The 18,504-nt window shown below is 38.9% G+C and overlaps 1 protein-coding gene across 1 annotated transcript; it reads left to right on the top strand.

The window, feature by feature from the left end:
* Positions 1-5,561: 5,561 nt before the first annotated feature.
* On the top strand, positions 5,562-10,376 carry LOC108682796 (zinc finger protein 330 homolog). Its single transcript, XM_018172036.2, has 7 exons — positions 5,562-5,753; positions 5,979-5,998; positions 6,332-6,344; positions 6,774-6,887; positions 8,174-8,291; positions 8,947-9,111; positions 10,154-10,376. The coding sequence occupies exons 1-7, from the start codon at positions 5,634-5,636 to the stop codon at positions 10,354-10,356; spliced, it is 753 nt and encodes a 250-aa protein (XP_018027525.1). The 5' UTR covers positions 5,562-5,633; the 3' UTR covers positions 10,357-10,376.
* Positions 10,377-18,504: the final 8,128 nt, after the last annotated feature.

Below are 18,504 nucleotides of genomic sequence, written 5' to 3'. Positions count from 1 at the left end.
ATAGATCCTTCAAGGATCATTGACACTCGACGCTGAAACTTTCTGCTGAGTCCAGGTGTAACGAGTGGTTATCTTCCGACTACTTCTTCACCTTCAAGCCGTACACAACAACAAAGAAGCTGAAAACCCCAAGCTATAAGCTCTCAGGCCCAACGGTCATCCATCTGGCAGACCTGCGGCTTTAAGTCCACTCCAAGTGGACACCCTGCAAAGAAAGAAGAAGAAGCCACGTGTTCTACACTCATGACATAATGAAAATACATGTAATAATATGTATAACGTAAGTTAACTGTTAACATAGTGATGTCGGCGCTTAAGAGTAGGCCTGATGTGGTATATTCTTGAATTTTTTGTGACTTGTTCACAGAAGATCTAAAATCGTGTCATTTGACCGGATATTTTCAAGACTCACGATAGGTTGATTTTGTTGAAATAGCTATACTAGCTAGTAGCTACACAGTCTACTGAGTCTGGACTTCTACCGGTGAGCGGTGAGTCCGGTGACCAACACTTGCATCATTGCATGGCATAGTGGCAAAGCAGAGAGTTTTTTATACTCTCCCTCAAGTTCATTTTTGAGTCTTATAAGTAAACCAATAAAGTATCCTCACTATCCTGGATACCAGCATTATCATACATAAGAAATTGGTTTAAATCTTGAGTAAATGAGGAAATTAAAAATGAACTGATTCTAAAAAAGCTCTGGTTTGCCACTATGTAATGCATGGGTCATGATGGGTGATGATTGTTGGAATAAACTCAATAAAGACATAACAGCATAGCACTGACAATGACAAAATAGCATAAAACAATATTAAAAGATTATTGAGATTTGAGAGCAAGCAGTAATTCAGTTTGGACAGTTGCACTTTGAAATATTTAATTACATTATTATTATAAGAATGGAATTCTAGGTAAGAGCTTGGCAGCTTACCCCTAGCTAGTCCCCTAGCACTAGCAGGTCACCTGATGCAGTGATGCTGGCCTGGCCATAACATGAAGCTGAGGCATGACTGGCTACTCTTGCCCACTGGCACAGTCTAAACACAATTCACAATTTTTCAATGACCCTATTACTATTAGCATAAGATTATATAAGTATCAGTGTCATAACTGTCATTAATTGAATTGCTATTATTCAGAAATTACCCCTCAGGGTGAACTTCTGACGGGTGTCTGTTCTCGTCAGAAGTCCTATGGGATTTCGTGTTCCTAGGGGATTGTTCCTGAGCGCCCCACCACTGAGCTAGGGGTGTCTGACTGTCTGAGTCTGNACCGACACTATGCCACACTGTACTTTGTTTTCTGTGTGGACTCGTCTGAGAGTGAATTAGGCATCTTGGACCTTATTCAGGTTAGTCATGAGTGAGCTCTGCCAAACCTTCAATTTATAAATTATGCACCATTAGAATTACCAACAATTTATATTTTAGCTGTCTCTTATACACATCTCTCTTTGACTCGTATACTATGGCCCTATGGGTCTAGGATTTCAAATGGATGCATGTGTTCAAATTCAAATAAGGCCCGCCCACGGCCAGTGTCAGCTCAGCTGACAAACCGCCCCTTTCTTCAGAAGCAAGAAAGCTTTTGCCGGGTAAGGTTGTGTTACATGATCGGTCCTTGGTCCGTAAAGAAGTATTGATCGGTTCAAAATGACATAAGACCAGGTTCTTTTGAATAACCTATAGAATTGCACCATGTGTCTGACTACGGGTCTCAGTTGTGGGGTTAAGTTATTATGTAGGTAGCAAGGTAGGATTCCTTACATTTCCCTTATCTGTCTCTCTCGTGCAAGCGGCCCACGTCCCTTGTAACTGTAAGCAACCTCATGACTCATGTTCAAGTGTCTTTGTTTCTATTATTTTCACCTGTCACTTCGTCTCTGTGAGATGCTAATGCTGCTTCTTTCAAGCCAGCTTCAGTGGGCTGGACAATTGAGACCTTCCGCCCCTTGTGGGTGATGAACAGTTTTTGATTTGAGAAACTTTTGAAAATTGAGACCTTCCTCCTTTTTGGTGATGTTCATCTATCATCTTGACTTTCAGTGTGAGATAGCTAAATAGCTGAAGCGCTAGTGGCCACTAAACTCACTAACCAACTATTCATGAATTATATAAATATTGTTCATGCTTGAAAATTGATAATATTTTTTACTTAATATTTTACAATTGCATAATAGAAAATATTAAAGTGAATGATTGAATTTTAACTAATAAGGTTACACGAAGCCACAAAAAAAGTGTATAACAAGCTTGGGATTTAAAGAAATAATTAGGACATTCACAAGAATTGTTAGCGCAAGTTATGACTTATGAATTCCAGTTATGTGGCACAAAACAAAAGTAGCCCAAAACTCCAGAACTTGCAAAATTTACCTAACACTCATTCTGAACTAGCCCATCTGCAAAAATGCAAGGAACAGGATCACAAAAAAAAAAATGATCCAAAAATTAAAACACTTGAAACACAGAATCATTACCCTACCTTAGACACAGCTGGTCTTGTATGCTCTAAAACCCACAATGTAAAAGGATGGTACTGTCAACCAGGGCTACTCGGGATGATTTCAAAAGTTTTTCATTCATAACTTCTTACCATGAAACATTTCATAAACAAGTTTAGGCTCATTTCAAAGCTCTTTGCAAGGGCTATCACATGGCTTATCCAAAAAAATTCCATATGCTATTTGTAAGGTGCCAGAAGCAAAAAAAGAGTGTCCCAAATAGCCCCGTCGAACGGGGCTACTCAGGACACTTGGAATAGAACTTCATTTTAAAATATTTGAAGCATGCAGAGCGTACTCATCTATTACTAACAGTACTCTGAAGTCCTCCTCTTTCATTGTAGATGATGTAGAGGTAGAATAAATGACATTTTCTGTGATTTTTACTTATTTTTCCTTTATTGATATATTGAAGAGGAGTAGAACAGAAACAATATTTATTTGAGTTTTAATTACTCCTCCTACTTCTCAGACCTCAGATGAGGTCTATACCGAATTTATCGGGGAATTTTCCTATCAATAAACAGAATCAGTAAAATGTGGTAAAGGGAACAGTGAAAATTCCCCGATAAATTTGGTATAGACCTCATCTGAGGTCTAAGAAGTAGGAGGAGTAATCAAAACTCAAATAAAATATTGTTTCCGTTCTACTCCTCTTCAATGGTGACCCCAGAGTGACGACTGGTCTTACAATCTCGGTCTAGATAGCGGTTTTAATTTTTTTAATTTTTGAAAATTAGATGAGAAATTCATTGTACATCTGTAAGATTGGAGATACTGGATTCTTTGGAAGTGTTGTCTTTAAAAAGTAATTTTTAAACGTATATTATTTCTAAGCAAAATTATTTAATACGGCAAATATTTTTTTTACTACAGACCTTAGCAGAAGTAACTTTTCAAAATATAATTTTTCACCATTTTTTCAGGAATTTTTCAAAGCTAGTAAATGTAGTATTTTCGAACTTCCTTTATACTACATAGATAGGAAAAATGTTGACCTTTATGCCACTATATTTAGTTTTGCAATATTCCAATGAGTTTTGCTACTAAAACAGTTTTACGCCGCCCATCCCGAGTAGCCCTGGTTGACGGTACAAGTATTTACAGGTATCTTTAATCTTAAAATTTAGGATTGAGATGTATGGCAAATGTTTTCCCCTTGACTCACCTATTTTAGAGCCAAGCTAAGCTTTAACTGCAGATCAGCTATGAAGTCAGGTGCCTGCATGGGTAGAAAACAGGCTCATGTGTGAGTAGCAGCTCAGTACGGATGCAAGGTGTGCAGAACCATGTAAAACTGACTTGTTCCATAAGACTAGTAATGGGTAGTGCCACACATTCATGTGCACTATTTGACTTTAACTAGCTGTCATTTGTTTAGCAGTCAAGCACTGCAGAAAATGAAAGGAGAGAAAATGCCTAGAAATTAATGCAAAATGCCTTAAAACACCAAATAAATAATGTACCTGCCAAAATGTGGCTAGAGATGCAAAAAAAAAATGTTTTTTTTTTCCAGAGTGTTTTTTTAGTAAAAAAAATTTTTTTATGTGTTTTTTTTTTTTGTTTTTTATTGTTTTTTTTCTTTTGTGTATTTATTTGGGATCAATATATCTATACCCTTAATATACATTGAAATGATGTGTTTTTAAATCTTATTTAACATATCTCATGTGTGATTTATAATTTATCAAGCCTAATACTTCTAGTTCAAAGCTTAAAAGGGTAAATAAACAAATTTTTCATTTCCTTATTGTACTCAAAAATCAAAGTATGCAAAAAATACAAAAAATAAATATTTTCAAAGCATTCCATTTTCAGTCACTCACCATGACCTATGAGTCTAAGACTATGACTCAGTCCCTCCCAACCAGATACCAGACTCTGATATCAAAATCTGTAGAAAAAATAAAAGCATCTAAAAAAAGTACTCCATTTCAAGTAAACATATTGAAGTCACTTGTGGTATGTGACGTGGGTCACGTGCCTCATCGAGTCGGCATCACTCACCATGACTCGTGAGGCATGATTCACTCAGAGTCACTATCACTTATCACTGTATCACCAAGACTTGGAAGAGTATCTTCTTGTTGATCTCCATCAGGGTCATGAACATCATCCATGTCCATATGGCTGTCAGTGTCACTGTCTGACTCGTTTTGATGCTCTTGGTTTAAGCCTGCAGTTGTTAACAATTGCGGCCATTTTTCTGAGGCTGATGGCAATGCAGCAGGTTCATTATCGGCATCGTCGATCAATTGTAGGTTATGCCCTATATACACCAATTTGCCCGCCCTCTCTGCTGTCAATCTATTCCGCTTCGCTGAGTGCACGTGCGAGTGCCTGCTGAACGAGCGTTCAACAGCTGCACTTGTGGGAGGCAAGTTCAGTATCTGACTGGCGATTTTTGATAGTTCAGTGGAGCCACACAAGCCAGACCACCAAGTCGATGGTGTGGTGTGTTTCACAGCATTCCAGATGTATGGCTTATGAAATAGTTTCTGTTTTGATCGGTAGTCTGCAATCTCTCCAAAAAGTTTGCCACCATTAACACATGGCATGCTAGTTGCTAGTCGGCCTGCAACAATGTTAACTAAAAGAAGATGCAATATACAAGGATGACGCAATAACCTGCGCAGCTCACTGACTGGCGGCCTGGAAGGCTGGAACAATGTCAAATAAAAGATGATGCAATATGCAAGGACGATTTAACAAGCCGCGCGGGATGCGGCGCCGCCTGGCAGCCTGCACCTGCTATGTTTATTGAAAGATGATGCAATAGGCAAGTAGCTATGATGCAATACAAATGACTTCGCTGTCATTCAATGATATTAGGAATTTTAAGATACCTACAGCATAGACCTGTCACCTATCATCCTGTGGCCCTCAGGTAAAGTGATTATGGATTTATTTGCATTTATTTATGTTTTTCTCAAAAAAAAAACAATAAAAAACATGTTTTTTCTAGGCTGATGTTTTTTATTAAAAAAATTGTTTTTTATTAAAAAAACATGAGTGTTTTTTTTACGTCGCATCTCTAAATGTGGCCTCTAACAATGTAAATTATAAGACTATCTGAAATCTAAATTTAATATTCATTTTAGTTTTCAGGTTCTTAGTTGTATACATAATGCCTAAAAAGAAAACAGGCCAGCGCAAGAAAGCAGAGCGTCAGAAGTTAATACAAAAAGAGCTAAGAAAAGGACTGGCTAGTCGTTCTCTGGCTGAGCAGCCATGTAACTTTGCCATGGTTTGTATTAATATTTTAATTTTTTGTTAGGGTCATCATTTAAAACTTGTTTCTATTTATTTATACTTTTTTCTTGAGTTATTTTTGCATGCCTAAGGCTTAATTCTAAGGTGAAGTATTAAAACTTGTATTGACATATATTTATACCAGAATTTGTTGAGCAAATATCATAGGTTAAATAAATAAACAGTTAAATAATTACTAACTGTTCGCTTTTATTTGCAGGAATGTGAAAAATGCAACAGGTGAGTCAAAATAGTGGAAAATGTGCAACATTCTCAAAGACTTGCAAGACATAGTTTATGTTTAGATTTTCTTCAAAAGCTGCCCAAATTTCTACTGAAGTCAGCATTATTGTTTCTTGCCTCATACAATGCTTGGTCATTTTACCACAGGCATGGTTATGGTGATACTTCATCTGTCCATTCCATAATTGCTGGAATAATCAATCTTCACTTAAACATAGCTTGTCCATCAAAAGACCTCTAAAAATTGTGTTTAAAGAGAAAGTATGCTAGAAAGTTGAGAACCAATTGTAACCAGGCTACAATTAATGCAGAACTTATTTGTTATTCAAGATTCTGTGAAGGAGTATAAGTGATAGAAGTTAATGAAAAATAAAATAATAACCTAAAAATTGATTTAATTCTGGAAAAAACTTCATTACAGAATTTTTTCCTCTTATATACATATCAATCAATATTTTAAATTCAATTTGACTCCAGTGATGATACAATTTTTATGAAAATAATTTTCTAACTCTAGCAGCTTAGTTTAATGATTTATTCAACTGGTTTAGGTCTTGTCTATTCTTGGATACAATGAAAAACTATTTCTTCCTATAAACTTCAATTCTTTGTTAGAAATGCTATGGGCAATGCAAATATATTTAGCTATTTGTATCATTAATTTTTTTGAGTTATGTCATCAGAATAAATTGTTTTCAAGAAACTTTATGCAATTGGATATTATCTTGTATTCTTAAGAGTTTTGATAGTCTGAATTTTGCTTGTGTTTCAGGGCGCCATATGTGACTTCTGCGAGACTTGGATCTGCCACGCCAGGAAGTGCCTACAGACACATGCATGCAGCTGCCCCCTCACTGATGCGTGCTGTATAGAGTGTGAGAGAGACGTGAGTTAGCTTGTCGTTGACTTAAACGCACATTTTCCTGTTGACCTTTGCGTATATTTGCATGTAATTGTTACCATGCCGACATTTTCAACCCGTCTTTTTCAACAAGATACTCTCAAAGTTTTCCTCTCCCAGTTGTCCTGATTAGAACCGGAACTGGTTTCTGAAGTTCTTCTTGACCTCTTAAAGGTGTTTTGTTGACATGGTCACTTTATTTGAAAAATATAGGAGTTTTGTGCTCTGAAATATTATTTACATGATTTTTTTATTATTTTTTTTTCTGCAGTAGTATTCACGCTTTACAGTTCTGCACACCCTTTTTTCATTTTTCGAAATACCTGTAGCGTCATTGGTTGTAAGTTTATCTGGGCAGGAAAATATTCAATTATTAAAGTCATTATACAGTATTTCTGACCGTGAGGTTTACGGCATGAAAATGTTCTTTTGCAGTTGCATTGCAATTTAGTTCATCTATGCCTACCCATGGAACCACCGTTATGTAAACACAAGTTAAAACATTTAAAGTGAAGCCTTCAAGAGTTTGGTTTGTATTTGCACTTCTTGCTGGCTAGATTTTGCGAGATAGATTTGTAGTAGGATGGATTGAAAGATATTGAAAATTGAACACAATCAGTTTTGAAACTCTGACTTTCTCGTATAAAATTCAGGGTTAGTGATTTTTTTTATTTTGCAAAAAAATCCATCTACCACAAGCCAATTTGTGTATTGTGCTGCTATTCCAGATATTAGATTTTTTACTCCATTCGATTACCATACTCCATAATTCTAGGTCTGAGGAAATCTGTGGAGGCAAATCATAGAATTTCCTCAAAGCTAAAGTGACTGCAATTACTTGGTACTCGAGCGTCATTCTCGTGCTCCTTTGATTACACTCCTTCTTACTACATTCATTAATTTAAATATTCTAATTTACTTAGGTTATTTCAATATCCTAAATAGTGCTCTTTAATATATGCATATTCTGAACTTTACTAATTGTATATGATCTAAGAATGCCATTGTAAAACAAACAATATATCCTTTCAGTATACCAAGTATGCTTCATGTTTACTCTGTGCTGTTTTATTACCTTTTTAGAAATCAATTACAGTGCGGTTGCCAGAGAAACAATGTAGGACCAACGGACCACATCACCAATAGCAAATTTTCAATCTCGTTAACATTACTTCTTTCATAAAATTTCCCTTTTGAATTTCAAGCTTTGAGCCCGTCACAGGAACCGGTACTGCTACACAAGATCAACATTGACTGTTGACGTGTTACAGGTGTGGAGCCACGGAGGCAGAATATTTAACTGCAACTTCTGCAACAACTACCTGTGTGAGGACGACCAGTTCGAGCACCAGGCCTCATGTCAGGTGCTAGAGCAAGAGTCATACAAGTGTGAGTACAAATGCAGGTTATTTCAAATCCAGGAAAGTTTCCTACATCTATTGATACCAATCAACGTTTATCAGACTTGGGGAATTTCCACCTCTTCACGTTTTATTACAATCGTGGAGCTAATATTGGCGTCTTTCAAAATATATTTCAGTAAGCGTCATTTCAGTGGCCTTCATTTGCTCTTGTTTGCTTGCACATCCAAGATTGACTTAAATATCCATTTCCCTTTGTATGAAGATATTCTGAAAATCTTTTAACTACCCACCCCGAACCTGTTGAGACTTCTGTTGCCCTGCAGTTGACACTCTTTATTTGTATGATGTGTGGTCATGTTTTTGTGATGTAACTCCTCATGCCAAATTCAGCAGAAATTATTTATTGCTATCATGCGTGGCAGAATTTTAGTGATGTGACTCCTGCTGCTCCGTAGCAGTAATTCTTTCATTTCATCTGAGGACGTATTTTAATCTTTTTACCAATGTAGGGGATAATCTGTTGTGCTGCTAAAACGTTTTTAATCAATATTCATAGCAGAAAATTGTGCTTCTCAATATTCAGGCGATGATTGATAATCTATTTGTATCAAAATTTCATCACGAAATATAATTATTTGCAATAATTTGGGCAATGCTGAATGATGCTTGTGATGCTATAGGCCTGTCGTGCAGTCGTCTGGGCCAGCACTCGTGCCTGCGCTGCAAGATCTGCTACTGCGAGGAGCACGTCAAGAGGAAGGGCGTCAAGCAGGACGCTAAGGCCAAGCCGCCCTGCCCCAAGTGCGGCTTCCCCACTGAGGAGACCAAGGAGCTCAGCATGTCCAGTGAGTGGGACTCTTTTTTTTCTCTCTCTCAAAAGATTTGGAAATTGGTATTTTTCTGGTATTTTGTTCATTCTTTTGCAGCTGGATTTGTTATTTTAAACTTGTTCGGCAGTATTGGTCTTCAGAATACTTTCTAAAAATTGATATTTTTTGTTCAAAAATTTGATGGACCAAATATCCACTAATTCAATTCAAATTCTCTTTAAGCAATTAATTGAATATATTTTTTATCAAGAATGTAAATATTGCTGTTAATAACAACATGAATGCTATCGAAATTCGCTTCTATTACATGTGAAGGAAGTTTTTGGTGTGAATGGGAATTTAGAATAGGAAAGACGTGGCTGAAAATATAATGCTTATCAATTGATAAAATATAATCGACAGTTACTATTCAAAATCAGATTTATTCCTTTAGTTCAACTTGGATTCTCTTGAATGTAGTCAGATCAATGACAGCTTATTTGTCTATTTTGTTTGTATGATTTTATTATTTTTATGAAAGAAGTTAGAAGAACGTCTTGATCGAGCAGACGCGGCACCCAACTTCACCACCAGCACTGCTACTTGTTCCAATTCAATGGTTTCGATGTTTGTTTTAGAGTTATTTTGATTTATTGCATCACTTCCAATGTGATTAATTTTACAGAAGTTACCAATAATTATCAATTGGAATTAATGGCGCAGGTTTGCTGAAAGATTAGTGTTTGCAAAATACTTTGTTGCTTACGTACGCATTTCTGCGTGTAAAATACGCCTTATTTTAAATACGAAATATGCTCATAATGGCACTCATGTATTTGCAGCGAATTCTAATACATTATTCGTGGACTGTTGTTACAGTGCATGATGATAGATTTCCAGGTTACAGACATTGATTATTGCTATTTAGTTTCATTTGTGTTGTGATGAAGTGGCAGTTGTCAGTGGTGTGTTGTCAAGAGAAATTCACCATGAGTTGCATGTAAGCATCCCAGGGTCAGCTGTACAAAAATTAGATTTTCTAAGCGCAATGCATTACTAAAGCTGTGGTTGCTTGCAGCGCGCGCTCACAAGTACGGACGGCAGCAAGGCAACTACGCGGAGGAGCGAGACGCCAGCGACGACGACGACGCTGCGGGGGCAGCCTCAGGCTACAGCTTCCAGGACTACGATGATGACGAAGACGATGATGATGATGAAGATGATGATGAGGAGGATGAGAGTGATGATGAGGATGATGCATCATGTTGTAAAAAGGAATAAACACATGTTTGTACTGTTTGAGAATCCGTGTTTATTTTATATTCCTTTGTTTCAACGAACGAGCACCAGCAGAGACGGGCTGGAATAGACATAAAAAAATTATTTTGCTACAATCCTCCATGTTCTGATGTTATCACCAGTTATCAAGACATTACATACAAATAGCATTGGCGATGTTAATGCTGTTGTTCGTACATACGTTCGAATGTTTTTTTTTTATGCGCGAAGTCTTACTACCGGCATTAATATGAATAGCTAAAAATTAGTAATGCGCATTGTGTTGACGCTCTGAGTTCTTTGAGGCCCTCGGAATATGTCTTCAAACTTGTCTCGAACCACAACATTATATGAGCATTTTCGGATACTCCCAGTAATGAGCATCGTGGACAGGTGTGAAGGCCGTCGTCGCGCGGCCTTGTTTGATGGCACTTTGGTAGATAGCAGAATTAGATTACGTGCTTTAGGTTGGTTTTGTGAGGTATAGTGCCTTTTAAGGGAAAGAAATTGTAGGGTTGGTTATGACGGCTTCCTTTCAAGTCCTATGGTGAATACGTTAGTTAGTTAGTTTAGTGGCCAGAGGTTTCCTAGCGCTTCAGCTATTTTGCTATCTCGCACCGAAAGTCATTTTGAACATCACCAAAGAGGTGGAAGGTCTCAATTATAAAAAGTTTCTCAAATCAAAAATAGGTCATTACCCACAAGGGGTGGAAGGTCTCAGATGTCCAGCCCGCTGAAGCTGGCTCGAAAGAAACAGCGTTAGCATCTCAAAGAGATGAAGTGACNACGTGGCATTCTAGAGAGTTGCAAGCTGATTTAATTTTTTCAGATGAGTTACAAAGTGGTCGACGTTACTGTGACTTATTTTAGATATACGCTGATCTTGCTTTTCAAGGTCGAACGCCTTGTCAGAACCTTGAGACTGTTTTCGGAGTAATTTTCGGTGTTTTAATTCCTGATTATCTGCATATTTGTGATTTTGTAATTATTTCTAACAATTTGATTTAACATAACATAACATATTGATCTCGGCGTTGAAGTGTAGGCCTGATGTGGCCTGTCGCCGATTCTTTTCCTTTTCGTGCCTTGTTCACAGAAGATCTAATATCATTTCATTTGACCGGATATTTTCATGACTGACGATAGTTTGGAGTAGTTACTAGACTTCCACCGGGTTCGATATGGAATTAGGCACTTCAAATCTGTACCTATATTTTTCCATAGCTTTATCTAGTCTGTTCTTGAACGCGTCGGTGATTCGAAGCGAGAAATGTTGTCGCGTAGAGAAGTTGCAGCGCAGTTTTTTTTTTAGTTTATAGCCGTGGCCCCTGGTGTTGGTTCTTGTTTCAAATTTATGAGGAGTATCCTATTTACATGATTTCTCCCAAATTCAAATTTCATCACTATATGCGTCTTGTAACTTGATATTGAATGATTGATACATTGGAAACGTTGATAAAGAAATAACAATGTCCATAGCTACTTTGATTTTCGATTTACCAGTGTCAACGAAAAATGTTGTTCGATCTATTGAAAAAACTAATAAGAAAATTGTCGATTAAACGAATTCTCTGGTCTTCAATGAAATCTGCCTATATTTTATTGTAGATGAATGTATTCTATACAATAAGAATAAATGACGATCTATTTAGAGAACTATGCATGGGTAGCCATTTGGGATTCAAATTTTGGAATACCGTTTAGCGAATAAATTAAACATTTTCTCGAAATAAATTTAGAAGCAACGTGTTATAAGTAATTTCAATTAAATAATGAAAGCGTAATTTTTGAAGTTAAATTTTAATAGATTATAAACAATGATCAACTAGATTTGAGGTACATTCATTTACTTTAGGGTAAAATTTGTCCATGAAAATGTGACGACTGCTCTCCTGATGAAATTTTCTCTCGCTAAGTCAGTATGACTCAGATAGCGATGGTGTTGTGTTCGTCGTATGTTGTGCCACACTTTCTGTCATGGTGATAAGAATTAGTGAGTAGGAAGTGGAAAAAGTTATGATTCAGGATGGGTCTTATGCCCCTTGAGTATATGGACTGTCTGACTGATAGCCCATACTTTCGTCAAAAACTCCAAGCACACGAAAAAGAGTTAGATAAGACAAGTCAAGCAATCAAAACTCTCACGAAGGAAGTTAGAGATTTAGTAGCAGCTTCCAAAGGTGAGGGAACAAATGTAGTGTTAGTTTCAGTCATAATGCTCTCTAAAATTAACTTGTGAATACTGAAAGTAATGGTTGTAATTGAAGCTTGCTAATATGGCTAAGCAAAACTGCAAGAGTAAACCAGTGGCCAGCACGCCATGGTCAGGAAGATGTGCCAGGTGCGCGGGAATTTATATTGTCATTTTAACGACCTGTGCCATAGTGGAAGTCTATGAAGAGAGGTACTTATGTTGGTCCACCGCCGTGTGGCGGTCCGCGGTCTTGACCCTTCGCAAGGCCGCATGCCCTTGGCCCTTGGCATAGTGGCAAAGCAGAGAGTTTTTTAGACTCTCCCTCAAGTTCATTTTTGAGTCCTATAAGCTAGTCTGGAAAAGTCCTATTTTTGTCTGAAATATTGCGGCTCTAATATCATATAATTTCAGTAGGTATGAAATCTCGCGGCTCGAATGTCATAAATTTTTGTTTGATTAAAAAATCGCGGTTTGCACTTCGCAAACATGGCAACTGGCTGGTCACTTAGAAGAGAGCACACAGTCCTTGGCGCTGAACTGTTTGCAATATACAAAGCCATGCAGCTGGCCACTGAGGATGTATCAATGAGGAACGAGCCAGTTTTGATTTTATCAGATTCAAGGTCTGCTTTGCAGCTTTTATCCTACTCTTCTGGGCACTCATATTGCGAAATTGTCTTCAAGATACAGGAGTTGATGCTTGTCAAGGGACTAGACAAAGTGGTAATTTGCTGGATCAGAGGACACAGCAGTATTCGTGGGAATGAGGTGGCAGATAGGGTAGCATTTGCTGGATCAGAGGACACAGCGGTATTCGTGGGAATGAGGTGGCAGATAGGGTAGCAAACGTTGCACATTCTAACCGCACAGCAAGATCTCAACTGTGCTTTGAGGAGTGGATCTGCACCTTGAAGTCACTCACTGTTCAAGAGTGGGAACGCCAATGGTCAGCCAACATGCAAGAAACAGGAAAGAGCACCTTCCGAAGAAGCTTGGGATCTGAGATATCCTATGTGGACTATGGATCACTACCACATTCCGTTGAATGCGCTGTGTCATGTCTGTGCCTGGGGCATGCTGGTGTTAATGTTCCTCTGGCCAGATTCAACTTAGCAGACTCCAGTAATTGTCCAGTAGGTATGTAATGTAGAGGGCACAATCAGACACCTCATCCTGCACTGCACGCTGTTCATCAACCAACAAAGAGAATTCCGCACAAGACTGGAGGGCCTGTCTCTTCCGTGGGAGCTGTCCTCAGCTCTTGGAGGTGGTGATGCCATCTGTCTTCTTGGTCAATATCTGCTTAGCTGCAATGTGGTGGCCAGGCTGTGAATATAAAAAAGCCTAATTATAATTTTTCTTTTCACAATTTACTGCCACACTGGCTGTGAAAGTGCTATCTAGGAGGTAAAGAGATCTAGAAGTCAAGTGAAGTGTCCAAAACCCCAGTTGTGCTCAGGCTGGGAGGTGTGCTACCTGCATACCCGAAGCCTTCAAATCAAATTATAAAAAATAACATAACATAAGTTAACATAGTGATGTTGGTGCTTAAGAGTAGGCCTGATGTGGCATGTTCTTGAATTTTTTGTGACATGTTCACAGAAGATCTAAAATCGTGTCATTTTGACCGGTTCTTTTCAAGACTGACAATAGGTTGAATTTGTTGAAATAGCTATTCTTATACTAGACAGTCTAGACTTCTACCGGTGACCAACACTTGCATGGGTGATGGTTGTTAGAATAAAGATGTAACAGCATAGCACTGACAATGACAAAATAGGATAAAACAATATCAAAAGATTATTGAGAGCAAGCAGTAATTCAGTTTGGACTGTTGCACTTTGAAATATTTAATTACATTATAAGAATGGAATTCTAGATAAGAACTTTGCAGCTTACCCCTAGTCCCCTAGCAGTTCACCTGACACTGGCCATAACATGAAGCTGAGGCATGACTGGCTAATCTTGCCCACTGGCACAGTCTAAACACAATTCACAGTTTTTCAATGACCCTATTAGAATAAGAATATATAAGTACGAGTGTCATTAATGGAATTGCTATTATTCAGAAAGTTCCCCTCAGGGGGAACTTCTGACGGGTGTCTGTGCTCGTCAATTGTCAGAAGTCCTATAGGATTTTGTGTTCCTAGGGGATTGTTCCTGAGCGCCCCACCACTGAGCTCAGGGTGTCTGACTGTGGGTCTCAGTTGTGGGGGTTAAGTTATTATGAAGGTAGGATTCCTTACATTTCCCTTATCTGTCTCTCTTGTGCGAGTGGCCAACGTCCCGTGTAAGCAACCTCATGTTCAAGTGTCTTTGTTTCTGTTATTTTCACCTGTCCCTCCTTGTCACTTTGTCTCTGTGAGATGCTAACACTGCTTCTTTCGAGCCAGCTTCAGCGGGCTGGACAATTGAGACCTTCCGCCCCTTGTGGGTGATGAACAGTTTTTGATTTGAGAAACTTTTGAAAATTGAGACCTTCCGCCTCTTTGGTGATGTTCATGTTGGCCTTCAGTGTGAGATAGCTAAATAGCTGAAGCACTAGTAAACATGTGGCCTCTAAACTAACTAACCAACTATTCAGAAATTACATGAATATTGTTCATGCTTTAAAATTGATAATATTTTTACTTAATATTTTACAATTGCATAATAGAAAATATTAAAGTGAATGATTGAATTTTAACTAATAAAGTTACACAAAGCTACAAAAAAAGTATATAACAAACTTGGGATTTAAAAAAATAATTAGGACATTCACAAGAAATGTTAGTGCAAGTTATGAATTCCAGTCATGTGGCACAAAAGTAGCCCAAAACTCCAGAACTTGCAAAATTTGCCTTACACTCATTCTGAACTAGCCCATCTGCAAAAATGCAAGGAACAGAATCACAAAAAAAAAAACTATCCAAAAATTAAAACGCTTGAAACACAGAATCATTACCCTACCTAATACACAGCTGGTCTTGTGTGGTCTAAAACCCACAATTTAAAAGGATGGCACAACGTACAAATATTACCAGGTATCTTTAATCTTGAAATTTAGGACTGAGATCCATGGCAAGTGTTTTCCTCTTGACTCACCTATTTTAGAGCCAAGCTAAGCTTTAACTGCAGATCAGCCATGAAGTTAGGCGCCAGTATGGGTAGAAAATAGGCTCATGTGTTAGTAGCAGCTCAGTATGGATGCAAGGTGTGCAGAACCATGTAAAACTGACTTGTTCCATAACACTAGTAATAGGTAGTGCCACACATTCATGTGCACTATTTGACTNTGCGCTGTGTCACGCCTTCGCATGGGGCACGCTGGTGTAAATGCTCACTTGGCCAGATTCAACATGGCAGATTCAAGTAACTGCTCAGCATGTGGCGTTGAGGGCACAGTCAGCCATTTTATACTACATTGCACACAATTCACCGAACAACGAAGGGATTTCCGCACAAGACTGGAAGGCCTGTCTCTTCCCTGGGATCTAACCACGGCTCTGGGTGGTGGGGACATCCCAGCGAGGAGCCGCACTACTGTCATTCGACATCTTGGTCATTACTTGCTGAACTGCAATATAGTGGCCAGGTTGTGAATGTTCATCTGAAACCAATTTTACTCGTCTTTCAACAATGTACTGCCACATTGGCTGGTGAAACATGTGGAAGTGATGCATTCAAACGCAAAGAGGCAAGAATAGAAAATAAGTCTAGAGTGAAGTGACTCAAATCAAAATTCAATTGGCGCTCAGGCTGGGAGGTGTGTTTTCTACATACCCAAAGCCTAATAATTCAATTAAAAAAAATAACATAGGAGAAAGTCAGTTGCGTTCACTGCGATTGCACGTCTGTCATTTGAGCTCTCTAAAAACCGGTGAATTAAAATTTGAAGTATTAGCTTTTGCACTTGCTTAAAATAATCATTTTCAAGTTTATATCTCTATAAAACACGACTGGCTTTCTGCTTTCTCCCTCCCCCAGTCCCCAGACTCAGAGGTTTGCCAGTCTGCTTTGTTTTATTTCATTATTATTTTTGTTTATTTATTTATTTTATTATTTTTTTCAGTTTGTTTATTGTTTCAATATTTACATTTATTTTCATTTTATTGCCTTTATTTTGTTTATCTTTTGAGTTACGTGCCTGTGGTCCTTTTCATAAGGAGTTGACTCAGTTAAAGTTGGTTGACTTGGTTCAACATGGGAGATTCCGGCTGCCTTGCTGGGTCAGGTTTTGGTCCTCCAGTGTCATCTGGAGTGGTGGAGTGTGGAGACTGGTGAGTTGGTTGAGATAATGGAGACTGGAGAGTGGTGGTGCAGCTTCTGGAGCCTTTGTTGTTGAGAACTCAGAGTCAGACCCTGACAGAGACTGTGACAGCATCATTGAGGCTACTCGGCTACCCCTGCCGTTTCTGCTTGAAAGCGCAGGAACCGTAACTCGGGTGGTTCAAGTGGCAGTAGAGCAAAACGCGCAGCTGTGAATAGCATGAGGCTACTGGCCTTGGGTGCATCAGTACAAGGACATCCCAATTCCCAATGGCAGTCAATGTTGAGTAGTGCCTGTAGTGGCAAGAATGGAAAACTTCTACTGTTAGGGCTGCAACTAGAGCTTTCCCACCATTTTCGGAACCATGAGATTTTCGCCAGATGAATTACCTCCTATCTAGTTGTTAACCAAAGTGCACAATTGGGCCGTGAGATTCCAAATGTATTGAAAATTTGTCATGTTGGAGCTGCGAGAGATTCCAGAAACAAGTAGGAAAATTCCAATCCTGTGTAGTGGCAAAGCTGCCATCAAATTCAACTTTGCAGAGTGCAGGTTCTGGCCAGACCATTTTGGTGAAGGCTCAGGGATCCAATGCTCTGAGTTTCCTGAAGGATCCAATTGGCCTTGCTCAGGGTATCACCATATCAAGAGCTCTCCTTTTGGGAAAGTTTGTGATTTGAATATGCGCACTAATCCTCGGCGCCAGCTGATTGCCTTAAAATCGCCCTCTTTTAGAGGAAGCCAGATGTCCAACTTTCTATCAGTGTGCATGATTGGAAAATGGGTCATCCTCTGCTGCCTACCAGGCTACCAGCCTGCATCTGATGTTTGTGTGTGTGGAGTCCTCAGTCCAATTGACCCCAGTGTGGGCATAGAAGTCATATTGGAGGTTTCTAACACTGGAGACATTGTCATTGCCAGCTTCACAAGACTGACCAGATTTCGAAATGGAGTACAAGAGCCATCAGCTACTTTGAAGGTTACTTTTGAGGGACAGACTTTGCCTAGCCATGTCAAAATTGGGTATATATCCTTCCCAGTAAGACCATTTGTGGCTCCTCCATTGAGATGTTACAAATGCCAGAGATTGGGGCACTTAGCAGAGGGTTGCAACTCTCCTAGAAGGTGTCTCCTGTGTGCTGGACCTCATGAGCAAACAGTTTGTACATCAGCTGAGAAGTGCTGTGCTAACTGCAGGGGATCCCATGCTGCAAATTCTGTAGAGTGCCCTTTCATTGTGAAGGCTATTGCAGTTGAAAAGCTAAGCTGCATGCAACAGGTCATTCCTATGCTCAGGCTGTTAAAGAAGTTGAGGTATCAGCATGGAGACAGGCCCCTGGACCTGGTCAAGTTGTGTCAAGCTCACATGCTTCCTATGCTGCTATTGTGGCAGACTCAAGCCCGCCTTGTCCACCACCAGTAGCTCTTACCACTGTGGCAATACCAGTTGATGTTGATAACCTCAAGGTAGCTGCTCAGGTGTAGTACTCACCAAGCAGTCTCAGCCTCTTGTGAGTCAACAAGCTCAATCTGGTTCCACAGTTATTGCTGCAGAAAGGCAAGGGGTTGTGAGCACCTTTGCAGACTTAAGAGGGATAATGAAGGAGGAGCTGGCTTCTAGCAAGAAGCGACTGAACAATACTATTCATAAATCACTTAATGGGTTTTCTATTAAATTGGGTCAATTCATGAATGAAGTGTTCAAGCT

The sequence above is a fragment of the Hyalella azteca genome, unplaced genomic scaffold (assembly GCF_000764305.2).
Source record: "Hyalella azteca isolate HAZT.00-mixed unplaced genomic scaffold, Hazt_2.0.2 contig12609, whole genome shotgun sequence".
Taxonomy (NCBI): domain Eukaryota; kingdom Metazoa; phylum Arthropoda; class Malacostraca; order Amphipoda; family Hyalellidae; genus Hyalella; species Hyalella azteca.
This window is presented reverse-complemented; position numbering and strand designations above follow the sequence as displayed.